General features: G+C 45.6%; 1 protein-coding gene, 1 non-coding gene and 1 pseudogene across 5 annotated transcripts in view; all 3 read right to left on the reverse strand.

The window, feature by feature from the left end:
- Nucleotides 1-953: 953 nt before the first annotated feature.
- On the reverse strand, nt 954-1,117 carry LOC144733742 (U1 spliceosomal RNA). The gene has a single exon (XR_013588389.1). It is a non-coding gene; the product is annotated as a U1 spliceosomal RNA (small nuclear RNA).
- Nucleotides 1,118-2,336: 1,219 nt separating this feature from the next.
- On the reverse strand, nt 2,337-2,474 carry LOC144733773 (U1 spliceosomal RNA; annotated as a pseudogene).
- Nucleotides 2,475-9,321: 6,847 nt separating this feature from the next.
- The window catches only part of LOC144729830 (protein mono-ADP-ribosyltransferase PARP14-like), a 117,051-nt gene continuing 110,840 nt past the window's right edge, over nt 9,322-15,532 (reverse strand). For all 4 annotated transcript variants that reach the window (XM_078610363.1, XM_078610348.1, XM_078610364.1 and 1 more), the window contains 3 exons: nt 12,987-13,144; nt 12,578-12,752; nt 9,322-9,906 (listed from right to left, as the gene is read on the reverse strand). In XM_078610363.1, the coding sequence (XP_078466489.1) occupies nt 9,611-9,906; nt 12,578-12,752; nt 12,987-13,144 (629 nt within the window). In that variant the 3' untranslated portion in view covers nt 9,322-9,610. The remainder of the gene's footprint in view (nt 9,907-12,577; nt 12,753-12,986; nt 13,145-15,532) is intronic.

Consider the following 15,532-nt stretch of genomic DNA (forward strand, 5'->3'; position numbering starts at 1 on the left):
CGTCTCTAGATTAGAGGTTTTCACCTCTGGTTCTGTAAGTTTTGTCGGGCGATGAGAATCCTGGCCACATCTAGCATCATAATCTGATATTTGAACCAGTCCCTGGGCAAAGTGGCGAAGTATGATCAAACAGTCTCCTTGACCCATGCGAAAATAAATTATCATGTTCTTTCATTTAATCATTATTGATGTTAACTCCACAACTGATGAGTATATTGCCACATGTGCATTTTGTAAAAAATAAATATGTTTGCGAAAGCAGGCCAAACATTTCCAACTAGCGCTTTGCCCGTCCAAGGACGGGTGTATTTGAGTAAATCTGAATCTTGTAAGTGAAAAGCAGACCGCGACGTGATATTCATTGCATGAATTTGTGTGCAATTTGTAAGGCCGCGGTGACACAGACTTATTTCATTTAACACGTATAACACCTTAGTCATCATGACGTCCTTTTACTTATATGTCTCAATAGCGTTACGGAGATCGCGTGACGTGAGGGTTCTGCATTTGGAGTGAGGGTTGTAAGATGATGCTGAGGAGGAGGGAGGAGGCACCTCGCGCCCCCATGTGGAGTGACGTCACCCGCTAATTATTATTAATGGTGGAGTGTCCATTTGGAGGAAGTCACCTGTTCATGATCATTAATGAAGGGGGCTGTTCGATGTGGAGTAACGTCACCCGCTTATGGTTATTAATGACGGGGCACCATGTGTAGGACGTCACCTGTTCATAATCATTAATGAGGGGGGCTGGCCAACGTGGAGTGACGTCACACGAGGGACACAGACATTCATGGCTCATTATAGTAGTAACTAGTTTAACGATGTCAACAGTTTGTTCTGGCTCACTGCAGTCAAAAAAATAATGACTTTCGCTATTATCGCTCCTGCGCGCAATTTTTGGAATGTTATAAAACTTTAATGCGACTAAAATATATATTTTTTCATTATTATCGGGGGATAGCGCGAACGCAGTCCCCCAGTACCACAAATTACACAGTCGAGTTTCCCGCATTTGGGGAAATCGCAGGGGTCAACCCACCCGCAGTGCAATGGATGAGCCTCGCCCTGCGAGGACCACCTAACTGATCATGGTGCCGCCCCTGTCAGGTAAGTATGAGTTGGGTTGCTCCCACTATCCCGATACGAACCAGAACCCTGTACATTTACTCTATGGGCCCTTCAAAAGCTTTTACATATTCTATGGTTCTTTCGGTAAAGAACCATAGAATGTGCATTTTTGCAGTCACGAAAATGTTAAGCCCAGCTTTTACGTGGCTGTAATAAAAAATAAAAGTGAAATAAATGAATGTTAAAAATGAAAACTATATGATTAAAACGCTAATTTGTAAAGGAAATTAACCATTTTTTTTATTATTAAACACTTAACTGACGGTCAGGTTTTTGGGCAAAGCCCCTAAAAAACGTATTCTGGGTAATGTTAGCTCACGACACAAGTGGCGTTACTAGATTAGAGGTTTTCACCTCTGGTTCTGTAAGTTTTGTCGGGCGATGAGAATCCTGGCCACGTCTAGCATCATAATCTGATATTTGAACCAGTCCCTGGCCAAAGTGGCGAAGTATGATCAAACAGTTTCCTTGACCCATGCGAAAATAAATTCTCATGTTCTTTCATTTAATCATTATTGATGTTAAGTCCACAACTGATGAGTGTATTGCCACATGTGCATTTTGTAAAAAATAAATATGTTTGCGAAAGCAGGCCAAACATTTCCAACTAGCGATTTGCCCGTCCAAGGACGGGTGTATTTGAGTAAATCTGAATCTTGCAAGTGAAAAGCAGACCGCGACGTGATATTCATTGCATGAATTTGTGTGCAATTTGTAAGGCCGCGGTGACACAGACTCATTTCATTTAACACGTATAACGCCTTAGTCATCATGACGTCCTTTTACTTCTATGTCTCAATAGCGTTACGGAGATCGCGTGACGTGAGGGTTCTGCCTTTGGAGTGAGGGTTGTAAGTTGACGCTGAGGAGGGCGGAGGAGGCACCTCGCGTCCCCATGTGGAGTGATGTCACCCGCCAAATATTATTAATGGTGGAGTGTCCATTTGGAGGAAGTCACCTCTTCATGATTATTCTTCATGATTATTAATGAGGGGGGCTGTTCGATGTGGAGTGACGTCACACGAGGGACACACAGACATTAATGGCTCATTATAGTAGTAACTAGTTTAACGATGGCAACAGTTTGTTCCGGCTAACTGCATTCACAAAAAATGATGACTTTCGCCATTATCGCTCCTGCGAACAATTTTTTGCATGTTATAAACCTCTAATGCGACTAAAATATATATATTTTTTCATTATTATCGGGGGATAGCGCAAACGCAGTCCCCCAGTACCACAAATTACACAGTCGAGTTTCCCGCATTTGGGGAAATCGCACGGGTCAACCCACCCGCAGTGCAATGGATGAGCCTTGCCCAGGGAGGACCGATTTAAAAGTTTTTATTACCTTCTCAGCGAACACAAAGAAAACCAAAGAAATCACTGGAAACAACACTCCATCCCGGGCGCCACGAAAGGCCCCTTCCAATCTGCGTCACATCCGCGGGCACCACCCACATACAATACAACAAAAGCCAGCCACCGCAACGCCCACCGCCTCGCGCCCCTTTAACCACCGTCACCACCACCATTCACCCGCGCAACGCTCCACCACATCGCCTTCCCCCGACTGAACACGGACATTCCTCGCCCGTACAACTCAGCAGGCCGCAAAATGCGCATGGCCTTCCCTCACCGTCCCTTCCCCATCCCTGGTAGGGGCCACTTCCACTTCACACCTGTGGCCTTGTATCCCAGCCCAACCCAATCCACTTCCATCACCCTTTCTAGCAACCTCCTCGCCCAGTAACACACCCCCAAAGGTGACATAGAGGTCCCATCCAGCTCCTTTCTGCGCGCCCTCCACAAGGCCTCCTTCGTCGCACCTATTATGGCCCACGCCCGATCTTTGTCACCTTCCCCCACCCCCCTTAAGACTCCCCACATAATGTCCCGCATTGACACCTGCGCCGGGTAAAACCGGGACAAAAGCGGACCGCTCCGTCTCCACACCTCCTGTGCGAAGGGACACTTCACCATGACGTGCACCGCATCCTCATCTGCGCTGCATCCCCTCGGGCATTTGGGGGAACGTGCCATTCGGCGGGAAAACATGAAGCCCCTCGTCCCCAATCTATCCCGCACCGCCAACCAGGACAGATCCCTCTGTTCCTTTGTGAGCGCCGTTGATGAAGTGTTCCTCCACACTTGACGGTGCACAGCCCTCTTTGCGCCCATCACCCCCTCGCAGGCCTCCCCTTCGTTTACTTCGGCCAACACCTCCCTGGGGTTCCACGGTCCCCCTCTCTGACTCAAACCGTACTCTTTGATGTAGTCACCACCACCGCGTTCAGCCAACCCTGTGGCCAGGCCAAGGGTATACCCTTCGCCAATTGGGTCATCCCAAGCCCCCTCAGGAGCCACGTCAGGCGATACCTCAAATAACAAGCGGCCTTCCCCCGGGGCCCTTTGGAAAAAAAACAACCTCAGAGTGTTGCACACAAAAATTGAAGACAGAGCACACGCAACATTTGAGTCACCCCTCCCCCCGTTCTCGACGCGTTTACACATCACCTCCCTCTTCACTCTATCCATCCGTCCCCCCCAAATGAACCTAAACAACACCGATTCCAAAATCCTTACCTCCCTCCTACCTGGCGGGTACACATATGCGAGGTAGTTAAGTGTTGGTAACACCTCCACCCTCTCCACCAGAATCCTCCCTTCCATCGTAAGCCGTCTCCCGGCCTACCTACCTAACTGTCCCCTCACCTGCCCTATCCTCCCATCCTCGGCAAAAAGAAACCCCTAAGACCCTGACCTCCTCCGTCTGTACCCCCAACTCAGGCGGCAGGCCCTCGAACAATCTCGGGTCCCCGAAGACCATCAGTCCGCTCTTCCTCGCGTTCACCTTCAAGCCGGAGGCCAGGCCAATGCGGTTTGTCTCCTTCATGGCCCCCCACACTGATGCCACGTCCCTACAGAGCACGACTATGTCATCCATATACAACGCCACCTTCCCCTGTTCCTTATTCCCAGGGATGGTCACTCCCCTAATCCCTTGGCTGTTTCTCATTGCCTGTGCAAGGGGTTCCATACACATTACAAATAGAACCGCGGACATCGGGCACCCCTGCCTCACCCCTGACTCTACTGGGATTGTCCCCGACAGCTCCGCATTTATCAGTAGTCTGGTCCTGAGCCCTTGGTAAAGACGCCTCACCCAGTCGACCAAGGGCCCCCTCACTCCCATTCTTTCCAGCACTGCGAACATATACTCGTGCGAGAGGCGGTCAAAAGCCTTCTCAAGGTCCAGGCTAAGGAGTCCCAGGGGGCACCCCCTCTCTTCTTCCACCTCGATCGCCTCCCTTAATAAAATCAGGGAGTCCGAAATCCTCCTTCCTGGCACCACGCACGTCTGGTTGGGCTCGATCGCCCCCTCCACCACCTTCCCCAAGCGCGTCGCGACTATCTTCGCTATAATCTTGTAGTCCGAGTTCAGGAGCGTAACTGGACGCCAGTTTCCCAAATCTCTCCGGTCCCCCTTCCCCTTATACATCAGTGTGATAAGCCGCTCACACTTGTTTCTGGCACCAGGCCGCCCTGCAGTGTCTCCCTGCACATCTGCAGCATATCCCCCTTCAACAAATCCCAGAATGTGATGTAGAATTCCGCCGGAATTCCATCCAGTCCCGGCGTCCTATTCCTGTTTTGCATCCTCACCGCCCCCTCCACTTCCCCCAACTGGATCCTCTCTCCCAGTACCTCTGGGTTCCTAACCTCATATCTCAGCTCCCCCAGCAGTGCCTCCCGCATCCCCTTATCCGTTCCCTTCCTCCCATACAACTCCCCATAGTAATCCCTCGCTATCTCTATCATACCCTCAGTCGTTGCCTGCCTGCCTCTAGTCGGACTCACCAATTCCCTAACTGTGTTATCTTCTGCCCTGCATTTCTTAAAGAAGAATCTCGTACACTACTCCCCCTGTTCCGTTGCCCTGACCCTTGCCCTGTATACCAGCTGCTTGGCTCTCCTCTCCAATACCGAGGATAACCTCCCCTTCAACCTCTCTATGTCCTCGCCCACCGGGAATCCCAGCTCAAGTAACCTGTACCTCTTCTCGATCCTGTCATTCCACAGCTGCAGCTCCCTCTTCACGCTCCTCCCCCTGCTATATGTCTGGAAGAGAGCCTTTATCCGGCCCTTCACCATACTCCACCACTCCATCCTCGTGGCGAAGCATTCCTGCAGGGTCGTCCAGTCTTCATACCGCCTTACGAAGTCCTCCACCACCTTTCCGTCTGCCAACAGGCTCACATTCATCTTCCAGGTCCCCTTCCCTATTTTCAGGCCACCTGGAATATCGAGCTTTGCCTTTACATAATTGTGGTCTGAAAAGGGGAAAGGTTCAAAATCTGCCCTATCCACCCTCACATTAGCAGATTCAAAAAGGAAATCTATTCGCGATTGCGTTCCACCGCCCTTATCCGACCACATATATCCTGGTCTCATTGGGTGCATCTTTCTGAAGGCATCAGTCATTTCAAAGTCCTCCATCAGCTCCTTCAACTTCCGAGAGGAAGGGTCAAGCTTCCTCCTCCCAGCCACCGATAGCATGTCTGCCAGGCACAACGGGCAATTAAAATCACCCCCCATTACACATTTATCAGTCTCAGTTCTGCATCCCCATAAGACACGTCCACATAATGGAGACGGCCCGGAATAACCTCTTGGGACCCCACTATCTGTATACCCCTCCTACCTAGGAGGGTAACCACCCCCGTGCATTGGTTTTCAATGCTCCCCGACCAAAAGTAGTAGCCGTCCCAGTCCTCAAACAGTTTCTCCCGGCCCAGGGTGTACGGCAAGTGACATTCCTGGAGGAAGACCACATCCCTCTTGGTGGCCTGCAAAAGCTGCATTATCGCTCCTCTCCTCCCCTTGCTCTTCAAACTTCTCACATTCACAGACGCCACAGTAAGGTCCATGCCAGAATGTGTCTCAGTCTGACTCCAACCTCCCCACTCGCCCTCTGTAGCAGCTTTCGTCCGCCAGCTCCCGCAGCTTCATCTTGCCCCTTGTCCTCAAGGGTTTCCCCCTGCGCCGGCTCCCCACCATTTCCTCCATCCCCTCCCTCGAGGCCTCCGTGTCCAGCGAAGAGTCCGAGGGTTCAGTGCCGCATGAAGGGGCGACTCTCTTTGGGGCTCTCGGTAACTTCCTCTTCCTTCTGGTTGGTCCCTCCCATGCCTCGCCGCCGCCTTCCTCCTCCTATCGTTCCCCTTTTCCCTCCTCCTCCTCCACTGCCTCCGCCGTCTGCCACGGTCGTCTCGGAGACGCTGCACATGCCGTCACTCCCCTCTCCTGCCAGCCCCCCCTCCTGCTTGCTCGATGTTGATTCCTCTCTTTCCGTGGACCTCTCCCCCTCTCCCGCTCCGCCAGTCGCCGGTGGCCGCTGCTCGGTCACCTCACCTATCTCCTCCCTCAGGAATTCCCTGTCCGGCCCCTGTCTGGTCATACCCCCCTCCTCATCCTTCGCCCCCCCCCCCACTCCTATAAGCCCTAACCCTGTTGGCATATGATTCTGGACAGCTTCTGTACAAATGCTCTCTGCTGCCACAGAGGTTACAGAACACTGCACTCCTCCACCACGTGGTCCAGTGCCTTACACCTATAGCAAACCCTCGCCTCGCACGCTGCCGCCAGATGTCCGCATACCCCACACCTCATACACAGCTTAGGTTGTCCCGCATATACTACGTATCCCCGGCTACCGCCAATATTCAGGGCGCTCGGGATGTGTCTCAGGACCCCCCCCCCCCCCGCTCTGTCTTCAGACGCACCCTCCATTGCCTAGCCCCTGTCCATATCCCCACCGGATCCTGTACCTTTTTACAGCCCGACAATATCAAGCAATGCTGCCTGAACCAGACCTCCACGTCATGGTCGTGTAAAGCCTCATTATATAGGAAGACGGTTACCACCTTTGTATCCAGCTCCGATAGCAGCTGCAACTTCATCGACGCCAGAGGCTTCTCCTCCCCCTTCTCGAAGCGGGTCAAGAAGCTCTGCAGCAGGAGGCTTGAGTTGAAACTAACATCAAAGGCCCTCCCTCCCGGCAAAGCTATCAAGCAGTACAGGTCCGTTGACTCTATTTGTAACAGCTCCATCACTACCGACCGTACAAAGGTCGCCCGGTCGATTGTCACCTCCTCTGCCACATCGTCCTTAAACACCACCCTGACACAATTATGCCGTCTGACAAGAGGTGGCGTTAGGCTCGCCCCTGCCCCACCGCGCCACCTCCCTGCTCGTTCCGGTGGCCTCGCAGCACCCACCGGTCCAGCGTCCACTGCCGTCTTCACCCCCTGGGCCTCCCGCAACCCCCGTCCCGCTGGCACCTCCCTGGCCTCGTCCCCCACCCTCTGTTCGGGTTTGCTCACCCCCCCGCCCCCCGGCACCATACCTCTTCCTCCTCGGTCCCCATCGTCCACCCCATCAGCTCCCACCCTCCCCTCCACTTCCGCCACTCACCGTGCCTCCGCCACCCTCCTCTCAACCCCTCGCCATGCCTCCCTCTCACCTTCCCCCGCCGCCGGCAGGTCAACCTGGTCACTACAGTCCCCCTCTGGCCCAACACATGGTGTTGGGCCAGATGACGCCAAAAGGCGCACTCATCTGGTCCAACACCATGTGAGACTAGGCTCTGAGGAAAGCTGTCTCGGGTGTGGACCAATCAACTTCAAGGACAGTGCATACATTATCAGAGTTATTTTTTTGTTTGCATTATGACTGCAGGTATTGTGGTCTATGCAAACATGACTCCTTGTAAAAAAAAAGGTGTCAGTTTTGTTGCCAGATGAAAGGGTAAAAAACCAATGATCAACCAAAGAATACGTAAAAGCCTTTGAAGGGCCCATAGAGTAACGGTACAGGGTTGGAGTTAGTATAGGGATAGTGGGAGCAACCCAAATCATACTTACCTTTTTTAGATTTGAAGCTTTCGTGACTGCAATGATTCATAATCTTAGGGTTTTTTTCGGTAAAGTCACGTAGAGAGACAACAGCCAAGGACAGGTTAAATGAAGAGATCGAACGTGCCCTTGGTGGCTGTGGAAGATACCTGGGTTGTGCCAGCGTTGGCGACTACCCCGTTGTGGCAGGCAAAATTGCCTCGAGACCAACTATCGACGATGGGTGCAGTCAAATCCGAACTGTTGAAATGGCCTGTGAGCACCAACTGATGGGGAGACCGTGAAGTAGGTGAGAAAGTTATTTGAGGGGAATGATGATGCTGCCTTCAGGAAGCGGTAAGTTCGAATAAAATAAAAGGTGGTCATTCCAGTGATGAGAAACCCATTAGCCATGAGCCAGTAAATTAATTCAGGTCACTGGGTGCATACGACATTATTGCATACCACCCATCTCACCACAACATAATTGATCTAAAAAGTCTAACAGACATGGTGAATCATTGTATTTGTATGCATAAGCATGTGTTGCGTGTACAAATGTCCGTGTATATAAATGTGTATCTTTTATTCTGTGTGTGTAGACAATTGTCATCTCAGTCAACCCACAACACCTGTTTCTGTCCTGTGATCTGCAAGTGAGCTTTCCACACTTCACGTGACCTCAAAGTTTACCTAGCTTGGCACAAGCGCCCTGATGATGTCACTGCCGCTTAGTGGCAAATGGAAGCTTTTGTTGTTGTTTCTGTTGATGTTTGTGTGTGTAAGGTTTGGAGCACAGTGATTTGGGAATGTACTACGAACCACGGCACACATTCGGTGGCAAGTAGTTTCACAACCTGTTCTGAGTCTCTTTAAGGTCGACTCAGCTTCAAATGAGTGACTACTGTGGTTTGCGCATACTGCTTGCAGTCCCTTTAAGGCAATAATTGGTGGATCACATGGACATTTTATAAAACTGCCAAATTGGCTGTACAAACATTGTAAAATACAAGTTTCTGATTGTATCTGAAATTGGCCACCATTCTGCAAAAAAGTTATGGAATCACAACCAAAATGACAATTTGAATCAGGCCCTTAGTCGTTTGACACACTATAAACATCCCCAAACATTGGGGTGTCAAGAGAAGTATTGCTCTCTGTAGTCTGGATGTCTCTACATACATTTTTGCTTATTGAAAAGTGATGTGGCATATAGTTAAAATTTAATGTGAAATGTTTAAATTGTATTAATTGGTTACCGTATAACAAAATAAAACAACTCATAATAGAATACCATAAATGTTAAAGCTAAACATTTTATTAATTGGTTACTGTATAACAAAATAAAACAACCCACAATAGAATACCATAAATTTTAAAGCTATACAATACACCCTTAACCTCATCCCAGCGATCTCCATAATCTGAAAGAACCTACTAAAATCGTGTAACATGCATTTGGCCCAACGATGGCTTGCAAACCATAAAATCTAAATGCGGTAATTCAGTTTTTAAGATCGAGGATTCCCAAGCGAAACAGTATTTGCCAACGTGGCGTGGATGCCACAAAAGTGTCACATTCTTGGTCTAAGGAAACTGGAACTTGATGAGATATTCAGGGTAAGCGTCGCTGTCGTGAAATATAACAAATAATTCTGGATTGGTTAAGTTGTCTGTAACGCTGTCAAACAATTGCACGGAGCTTATCCTCTCATCTATGGGTGGAGGTTGTTTCATTCCTTCCTTTCCAATGGTATATTTTCCAGTCAGTACACGTGCCGTGTAAATGTACTTGGAACCATTTCCATCAGGTGGCGAGTATGTGTCATTTGCAGAATAATCAGCTTTAACTGCAAAGTACACGCCATCTCCATACAATGTAGCTGTAAAATATAAATCCCCATAGCAGCTGTTAATGTTTAGAATGACACTGGCAGTGGTGTATACATGTAACATTAAAGCAGTGAATCTGCTGTGAGTTTATTTTAAAGTGCATTGCATGTTAGATTATTCCATTGTGTTGAACAATAAGGTATACCTATATTTAACATCAATTCATGTATTTTACCAATTATACATTTATGGGCTTGCTAAGTAGATGTATTCCATGATGTCACTTCGTTATTAGAAACGTCGTTGCTAGAGGTATAGATATGATGTGGGAGGCATAGGGATGCATTCCAGGACTTCAGAGGGGGGTACAATAGGAACCATTGCTGTACAGTAGCCTTCACGTTGTCTTTAAGGTGGACTGCGACAACCCTAACGAATGCACCACTTAACTTTTCATCTCTCCCTCATGATCTGCATTTTCGTTTCCAAAGAGATGGATTTACGCTGCATTCTTTGCCGAATTAGGCAGCTAGCATTAGATTGTCGGTTGCATGACATAATGTGGGTAGTAAAAATCACAGTATCACTGCAAAGAACACGATAACAAATTAGGAACACGAGGATCTTGATCGATGGCAGGCGGGACACGGAAGACTGGTGAAGCGTGCCGCTGGTTGCCTGTTGATAATGTCCAGTAAAACTCCGCTCGGTTGTGTTTACAGGGTATGCGCAGGGTTTAAATCTTGACTCTTATTAATCGCTTTGTATGATTTCAAATTTTTTTTTTTCATTTTAGCAAAAATATCGTGGCGAAGGGACACTCCATGACCAACTTCGTGATAAAGGAGCTTCGTTAATCTAGGTATTACTGTACATCTAAATACATGACGTTCTTTCTTTTATTCCTAGTTACATCCAATTTTGTTCATTTCAAATGTAGAAGCTATGCAAATTTTAATCGCTTTTTAAAGTGGTGGAATCCCCTTTCATTAATTACAAAAGATGAAACAGTCCCAACCAAATGGCATCAGATGACATGATATGAAGCAACTGTGCACTTGTGTGGTATGTGTTAAATTAATATAAACAAAACATCTTAGGGAGGCTGAAATAAACCTTGCCTGCTTCTATTTCAAAATGGCAACCATCAATACCAAATATACCTAACTAGTTTTACTACCCAACTACGCCCGGTACTTGGATTCTTGTCTTGGATTAATTTAATATTCCCCTATATTTGAGTGGAAACCCCCGAAAAAATTGATGCTTGCAAGAAAGAAAAAATCCGAAACAAATCAATTTAACTAAATCGGATGTTTTTCACTCAAGGAAATTGAACATTAAGCAGGCAACTCGGGAAGGGAATGACGTGGCGAGCTGAAAATAGTTCCGTTCCCTTAGAAAATCGAGACAGCTATGCCGCGCATTTGTGCGGGATACACGGCCTACGCAGAGGGTTGGGGGGGGGATGCGTGACGTCAGCAGGCACACTGCGTAACGCTGCCGCATGCAGGTGACATCACAGATATGACGTCACAGATGTGTCACAGATGTGACGTCACCGCTCACTTGCCGTGCAATATATATCCATTATTGCGCCCCCCCCCCCCCCCAAAAAAAAATATACAAAAGTTAATTTTTATACTTTTTGCGTCGTGTACAGTCTGGAAACTACCCACATGCCAAATTTCAAGTTTGTTGCATGTTGGGAAGTATGCTAAACATTTCGAACAGACAAACATTTTCACAAATTTCCCTTATATATAGATATAGATTTATGAAAATCTAAGTCACAGAGGAGGATTTCAATGGCCATTTTAAACATATTTTGGACCAAGCGAGCTTATGTATTTTTTACAGATTGTAATCTGGCTGTGATTGATTCAAGAGGGCAATTAAATAATATAACACATTATGACGACATATACTTTTCCTACATTATGCATTTTTTTCAGTTTGTGAGTCAAATGCTTGATGATTCTCTGAAAACCTGACAAAGCTCAATACATAGGTCTGGCGAGAGTGATGGTGGATCTTAAGCTTATTTCTTTTGTTTTGTTACACAGCTTAATTTGTACATAATCTGAAGAATGTAAATTATAGAAGTATATTTTAGTACGAGGACATCAGTAAATTCCAACCAAACCATCCTGCAGTGTGCCCTACAAATTTGAGCCAACTGCGTGATATGCCAGGAGAATACGCCAGGGAATCTACTACAGTGCTCTGCTTGGTATGCACAGGAGGTTTGAGCAGTTTATAAAATCTTTATGTATAGTCAGAGTAGATTAACATGATGGACTTGAAACCCTAATACAGAGCAACGCTAGAGTATACAACCTATAAAGATTGAACTTCAGTAAATGGAAGTGTTCGGTATATTGGTTACAAATGACAGCCATTTATCACAAAATGTGCAAATGTTTCACATATAATAATACGAAATGATGGCCAAAACTGCTTCACGATAGGCCAGTGGTTTGATATCAGGATTACAATTCAGGATTTCAGCAGTCTTCACTGAGTACGCTGACATGGATTTAAACCAGTAATACATCTGATTATGTAAGATAATAACTGGGATTGTGCTCAGTTGCTATATTTTGCTCAAATGAGAAAAGCAGAGCAATACAATCTTTTAATATTTTTTACATAATGCAAATTAAAATGCTTGTTGAAAATCAAACCTAAAAATACGTGAGGTGGAAGTAGAGTATTTACCATTTTTTCCACAGTAGGATCTGTTAAATCCATTGGCATTGATGTTTTCACAAGTCTTATGAGAGGTCCCATGGTAGAGAATCTTTTCAATGTTAACATTTTTCACAACATCTTCTAATGATTTTTTCTTTGTCATGTACCCATTCCAGAGTGATGGGTTTTGAATGTGGATTATCTGTTTACATGGGACATTCAATGAAAAGTAATAGTTGAAATCCAATATTAACATAAACAGTTGCATAAATATAACAAGGGTACACGTATTCCCATTCCCTCTGTTTAGCTATTTTTAATTTGATTAGTTCTTTATTTTGTCATTTTGATCATGCTAAATGATCCCTACACATTCATAGCTAGGTTAAAATTATAGATGAACAGTTATAACGTGAATTATTACATAATAACTAACCTCTTCAATCACGAGAGCTGCAGTGCTGGTGAGTTCAAGTGAGGAAGTGAAGTCTTGAGCAATTCTTTTGTACAAACTAGATGAAGGCAGCAGGTTTACATTCATAAACTTTTTCTGTCCCAAATTACTCATGTCTGCCCATTCAACAGGAATATTGTCTGCAGGAGGACAATAATTATGAAAATCAACAATCAAATTGTACATAAGGTAGTACTGAATTAAAAATACTATCTTTTGCCAAGAAGAATTCCATTAACATAACATAGAATATAGATTGCATGCTATGCAATATCCCATTTGGCAAACCTGCCACCTCTGTTTGCTTGCTACAGTATATTGTTCTATTTGTTATAACTTTTCCATTTTCACTCAATCATTAAAAAAATCCTCCATTCAGGACCCCAAAACAAAACCCAACCGACAGGATGCAGAAGTGGCAAGCTACATGCCCCATACAATGGTAGAATGTTAATTTTTAGCAATCCTGAGTGTTTGTCAGACTTTTGCAGGACTGCCATTTTTAAGAGAACAAGAGGATACTTCACTGCCCCAGCATAATACATTTTCCTAAATGCAAACTTCATTGTCAATGCACAAAGAAAAGCCATACTTTTTTTAAAGCAATGTTCTCTGCTTCCTCAGTGTAAAGCGCAATAGATCGCAAGTGTAAAAATATAAGACATAATCCTGCAGTAATAACGGAGACATGCAAGGCATAAAATAAAGTTTTCAAACAAAATGTTCATAATTTGACTTATGAGATATCATATGTGTAAATATGAGATGGTGCATGATTTATCCATTAATATCTATGCCTTTGTTTCTCCAATCCACTTTAAAAAAAATACCTCCTGTTACTGAATAACCTTGGTGAAAGCGTCTCGGACTCGTCTTTTAATATGTTTTTTGATACTTTATTCATGTAATCTCAGTGTTGCTGTTTAATGTTTATAAATGGCGATTACTGCTAATATTAAATTTGTAAGTACATATTTTACTACCAATTACAATGATTTTTCCTAGTCTACAAAGCCTCGGTATAATGGAACAGTAATTGAAATTAATTAGCCTTTTCTAGAATATGACCAATAGTATGTACAGAACTCCTCTTACTCGTGGCCCTATTTGCAGCAGCTGTAGGATCCTCTAAAACTCTTATTATCCTCGGGCCCTATTAATTATATTTTCAGTGACTTTCCCCATACTTCTTTATGGAATGGCATCCCATTTCCAATTTTTTTTTGCATGTAAGGGGAGTCACGCAGCAAATACGTTCAGTTGCCTGCGAGTTATTTACGATTTTTAAAAAAATGCACTGTTAAAAAAGCAAGTGCATGGGCGGCACTTGCTTTGATTACACCATATACAAGACAACACAGACACAAAAACACTCAGAGACACGGACAGACACACACAAAGACGACTACCTCTCACTGCCCAGTAGCATCCTTCATGAGCAACCTCCACAGAGGCCGATCTTATACCAGTCATTTGCAAGTCCAATCGGCTCCACATCCTACCATACCACATTAGCCCATCTCCTCTTAAGCCATGCCATGCCCGTTTAGCCTCCTCTATCCATCAAATAGAAGCTGCTTGGGCCTGCCGTTCCTGGGCCCAACCCAGCCAACGTCGCCTCACCTGCTGGAGGAGCTTACCATTGGGAATCCAGATCTTTCAAGGATCTGTGAGCTCCTCACACGTCCTAAAGGTTATCTTAAGCATATAAGCCAATTACCTCAAGGATCACTTAATTCCTCTAACATCCTCCCATAACCTCAGAAGTGCCTCCTTATTCCTCCTAAAATTTTCAATTTGCTAAAACTTTCTTTGGTAAAAATCTTTCCACGTTGCTGCTACAGGTTTCTGCAATACCTCTCCGCTCATCGACAGCTCGGCTCCTCCATTCACTCCCCCTCTTTATTTCCTTATTAAACCAAAACACAGAGCATACTTGCACCTGCACCTTTTTTCCTGTTGCCTCTTTTTCCGGCTTGTTCACGCAGTCTGTTTCAATTTGCGTGTGTTTATGTCACTAAAATATGAAGTTTTTTTGCACCTGAACCTAAACAACTTTCTGGCACCTCTTGCTTTTTTTCTATTCAGACATGTTTTGTTTGCAGCCATTACATTATTGGTTTGTTATTTCTACCCTATTCCTTAAGGAACCTGTACTCTTTCTTTGCAATCTTGATGCGTTTGTCTCTTTGTTGCTTTTGTGCTCGCTCACCACGAATTTCCTGTTTTCTGCGATTTTTCGTAGATATGAGAAATTGCATGGCAAATCTGTCCTACTACCATGAGTTTATTCACGGGTAATGGGCGCTATTTCATTAACTCCTATCAGCTGCAATTCCTTTGGAGATAACAGAAGTCATGCACCAAATTCATCCAATCATTTGCCGGTTACCCACAATATCTTACCTCACAGATTGCAGTAAAATGTCAGATCATAGGATCTCCAATATTGGTCCCACATATTACAGTGGATAAAGATGAGCTCTCCCGATGGTAAATAAACTCTTCCTAAACCATAATTGCTCCTG

Source organism: Lampetra planeri, chromosome 2, assembly GCF_965212315.1.
Source record: "Lampetra planeri chromosome 2, kcLamPlan1.2.h2, whole genome shotgun sequence".
Lineage (NCBI taxonomy): Eukaryota > Metazoa > Chordata > Hyperoartia > Petromyzontiformes > Petromyzontidae > Lampetra > Lampetra planeri.